This window comes from Poecilia formosa, unplaced genomic scaffold (assembly GCF_000485575.1).
Source record: "Poecilia formosa unplaced genomic scaffold, Poecilia_formosa-5.1.2 Scaffold518, whole genome shotgun sequence".
NCBI classification, from domain to species: domain Eukaryota; kingdom Metazoa; phylum Chordata; class Actinopteri; order Cyprinodontiformes; family Poeciliidae; genus Poecilia; species Poecilia formosa.
The window spans coordinates 338,335-342,855 of record NW_006800457.1 but is presented as its reverse complement, the minus strand read 5'-3'; the positions used below and the strand labels follow the sequence as shown (position 1 = coordinate 342,855).

General features: G+C 39.3%; 1 protein-coding gene across 1 annotated transcript in view; it reads left to right on the top strand.

The window, feature by feature from the left end:
- The window catches only part of LOC103129140 (corticosteroid 11-beta-dehydrogenase isozyme 2-like), a 10,159-nt gene that overhangs the window by 1,849 nt on the left and 3,789 nt on the right, over positions 1-4,521 (top strand). The window contains exon 3 of the mRNA XM_016664844.1: positions 3,455-3,592. Within this exon, the coding sequence (XP_016520330.1) occupies positions 3,455-3,592 (138 nt within the window). The remainder of the gene's footprint in view (positions 1-3,454; positions 3,593-4,521) is intronic.

Below are 4,521 nucleotides of genomic sequence, written 5' to 3'. Positions count from 1 at the left end.
AGTCAGAGCCCAACATGCTGAAAATGGCTTTTACACTTTTGGATAATTTCTCTTTTATCCTTGGCTTCGGCCTGTGAACCAGGACGTCTCAGAAGTCATTGAGTTCTCCCAGTGTTCCCAGTATAATAAATAAATGTTTCATTCTTTCACTTTTTGTGTATTTTTAAATCTCAATCTGAAGTTTTAGTGTATTAATACAGCTTATGTAATGAAATAAAAATAACTTACTGTTAGTATTATTTTCACTCTTTGCTCTCTGTAGCGGAGTTGACATATCTAACTGTAATAAATGTAAAAAATTAGCTAATGTTTGATAATGACTGACTTATCAAAGTTTATTGTCTTTACAATAAAATATAAAAAATGAAAGGGAATTAAATGTTTTTCTTCATGTTTTGACATGTTTTAAATACATTAAATTATGGAATCATGTAAATATGTTCTTTAATAAAACAGTAAAAGTGTGTGTCTGCTCATCAATGTCAATATAAAAACTACTTATTAGAATATTTTCCAGGGGCGTCATATTGGGGGTGAAGGGCCCCAAGGGCCTCTGACTGACAGGGGGCCCTCCATAAATTTTTTTTTTTGTTCACAAAAATTTAAAAAATGGGGCCCTGTCAATTACAAAATTAATTATATTGTGTTTTCTAAGATTGCTTTTAGCCGTAAAAATGAAATGTTAGCCCTCCCAGACCACAAACACACATCCATATTTACTCTGAGCCCCCCTGGATCTGCATGAAATGGATCGTTCCTGCTTGACGGTGACGGTGTTCAGCAGCAGACAGTACAAGACAAGAATGACTGGCAGTTACTATGCTGTCTAGAAAAATGATAAAATTAGGTTTTCAAAAAATAGAGACAGAGAGAGAAAAAGGTAAAAGTGTTAATTTATAACCCAGTTTTTCACCTCCAAGAGGCGAGTAGACTGTGTGAGATTCAGTAGCATAGTTAGCTTAGCTACAGATTACTGTTTACCTCCTTTTCACTAGCATTTAATGAATTAAGGAAAAAAATTACCAACATATTCATATATTTAACTTGTCCTTTGTACCTGTTACCACTTAACAACAGATGAGTCNTCTATCGGTCAGACCTCGTGGTAATGCGCACATCGATGTTTCGTTTCTTATAAATCCATCATACCTGTAGGAGTTTCATTTTGTGTTTTATTTCTCAGAAGTTTACGGTAAATAAAAAAAATAAAATAAGAAAAATCTAGTTATTTCCATGCAGAGTCCAGAAAGAGGTGATGTTCTGCTTGTAGCCCAACAGCTTCGGTCAGCATCCAGCTACTCATCAGCTTTTTTAGGACATATTCCTGCAGTTTTCTAAAGAGGTATTAAAATACTAAAAAGGTAGATTAGCTATACGGACAAAATATCCCGACCACATTTGTAGTCAAACAGTATTTGTAGTAATAGTGATGCTAAACGGGACGAATGTCTTGTTTACAGTTTGGTAACAATATTGGAAACGGCAAAAGTCATTTATGTTAATATGTTTGATTAACATAGCAGCTTCGTTAAATAAAATTTACCGTAAACTTCTGAGAAACAAAACACACAGATATGACGGATTTATAAGAAATCTGCTGAGTAAGCAGTATGTGACGTAACGTCGATGTGAGCATTACCATAAAGTATGCTGGATTTACGGTATGACAAATCAGAACACCTGCCTTGTCTGCCTGCTGTTTCAAAGCTTGAGGATATTTTTTTTTAAATCAAACTTTATTTAAACAAGGTAAATACAAACAAGAAAGGCAAAAACATGAAAATAATGAAACAATAACTGAAATAGCAACAAGGGGATTTATATGTTAGGATTGACATAGATTGATGGGCAATTCCATTAAAAATTCAGTCAGGAATTCAAATGACCCAATACATTTAAGAGATTTCAAATATAATTGGAATTCAAATAAAAAAAGTTTAAAAACTGGAGATGATTTCAGCATTCTTTGTTTATGAATAAAAAATTTTGCCAAACAAAATATTATGTTACAACATAGTTCCATTGTTTTGTTTTTCAATAATACTCTAAAGGTTACCATATCTCTCGAAATAGATTCAGGAAGTGCAATTTTTTATTTGATCCACCTTTCTAAGCAATTCCAAAATATTTTGGTGTGACTGCAGCCATAGAAAACTTGCAAAAAAATGTCATTTTTATTTATTTTCCCAGGGAATAAAGTCTCATTTGAACAGTTTCTAATTGTGTGGTTATTGAATTTTGGATCAGTGAGTGATATTCCATTAATAAATAAATTGGGTAATTGTGGGGTCATCAGATAATATGTAATTATATTTTTGAACTGATTGATAAATTGTTTTGGTAAGGCATTATATAATTTTGTAAACTCAACTTTTGGGGGAAAGAAGTGATATTTGGCACAGAATTGTTCGTAGTTTAACATGCAACCATTAACATCCATGAAGTGTATAATAGACCAAATATTCTTTTCCATCCAATCTTTGTAAAATAAGGATTTATTGCGATGAACTATGAATCTGTTATTCCATATGATATGCTTGAGGATATTGAAGATCCCGCGTCAGAAATGGAAGGTGGAGGTTAAAAGGGAGCAGTACGCGGTTCGTTCACTGGAATAATTTGTTGGAAAATAATGCGGGAGGAAACCCACTGCTACGGGAACAGGCTGAGGACAGAGGCAGCGGTTCGGCACAAGGTCAGTCAGTGTGTGTGTGTCGATGCGTTATACGGAGTATGAAATTATTTTTAGACAACTCCTTAGCTTTTATTTATATGACAATTATATAAAATACATTTAACATGCAGTCGGAGCGNGGCCCTGGAGGGCTGGGAGTTCCCTCCCCTGTTGTAGAACCTGACTCTGCTGTAAACTCATGAACTCCGTCTTCCCAGACCTGCTGGGTGTCCATGGTGCTGGAGGTTCTGGAGAACCTCTGAGGCCAGAATCAGAACATCTGCATTCTGGTTCCTTGCTCCGACGTCTGAAAGTTAGATTGGATTTAATTCAGGTGGATCAGGACTAAGGGGTTCGCCCCGTTACAGGTATTTCTCAGTGAAAATGCTAAAAACTGTCAGTGCTTTTCTCTCCTATTCAGTCAGAACCAACTTTCTGTTGGTTCAGCATTTGGCTGCAAAGTGACAGAGAGTGAAAGAGTTCATGGGGTGTAAATACTTTGGCAGGACTCTGAACCGCTCCAGAATCAGACACCTGCCAAAGCAAACAGACTGAGCCACTCCAACTCAAACTGTCTGGGAGCCAAAACTAATCAATCACAGATCTTCAGGCCAGATATTTTCCAGCCAGGACAACAAGTTGAGAAACTGTGTTTGTGACATTAACCCATTAAAGTCCAGCTCTGCGCTGACCCACTGGGGGCCGACGGTGGGCAGAGCAGGCATCTCATTGGTCAGTCTGTGTGTGACATCAGAGTGACGCTCCGACCTCGTCTTCCAGGTGACCAGCCGTTCCCCTGCCTTGCGGCTTACGGAGCATCCAAGGCGGCGCTGAACCTGTTCACTGAAACCCTGAGGCATGAGCTGGTTCCCTGGGGGGTCAAAGTGAGCACCATCCTGCCGTCCTCGTATAAGACAGGTAAGCCCCGCCCCCAGACGCCGACCTGGCATCACATGCAAGGGGCAGCTACCGGTGTTAAAGTGAACATTATGGCTGCTCATTATGCAGGTCTGATGTGGAGTTGGCACAGAAAGAGCAGAGCAGCTCCCCCTGCTGGCCATTGTCCAGATCTACACCTGTATCAGCTTCTGATGGGACAGAGCGCCCAACGATGACTAGATGTCTTAAAATAAACATATCATGTAAACAAATTTAAAGAAAACGAAATCATTTGGATCAAAACTCTCCACATTTATGAGAAAGTTTACCTCAGTCAGCTGGTCAGTCGGCTTCCCAGCTCAACACCAGTACAGATCAGTTTTTAGTGGCTGTGGACCCGTTCCGCTCCAGTACCGACCCGTTATTCCCAGCATCCATCAACACATCAGCATTACAATGAGTCCTTCAACCAGGAGCAAAGTCATAATGAGTGACCATGTCAAGGAAAACATTTTTTATTGGCCTAACTAATATTTTCTATTCACAGACAAAAGTAATAAACCAAACTAATAAAAATTACGGATGACCAGAAACCTTCCCTGCGGAGTCTGACATATAATAGTTATTGATCCATAATAACTAGAGTCTGATTCTTGATCCCTGAAAAGATCTCCACTCTTTCCTGCTTGCTTTCTCGTCCAATCTGCCCTAAAAGAAGAAGAAACGTCCAGTTTGCAGTCAGACAGAACCTCTTTGTACACCGAACTCCTGTCTGAGAGGTTCTGAGGCTCTTCGCGTCCCTAGGATCCCGTCTCAGAACATTAATTAAAAGCTGTTTGGTTACAGGTACAAACCGAGCTGGACCAGAACCAACCTGCAGGGAAGAAGGAAAGCCTGACTCACGACCGAACGCCCTGACCCACGACCGAACGCCCTGACCCACGACCGAACGCCCTGACCCACGACCG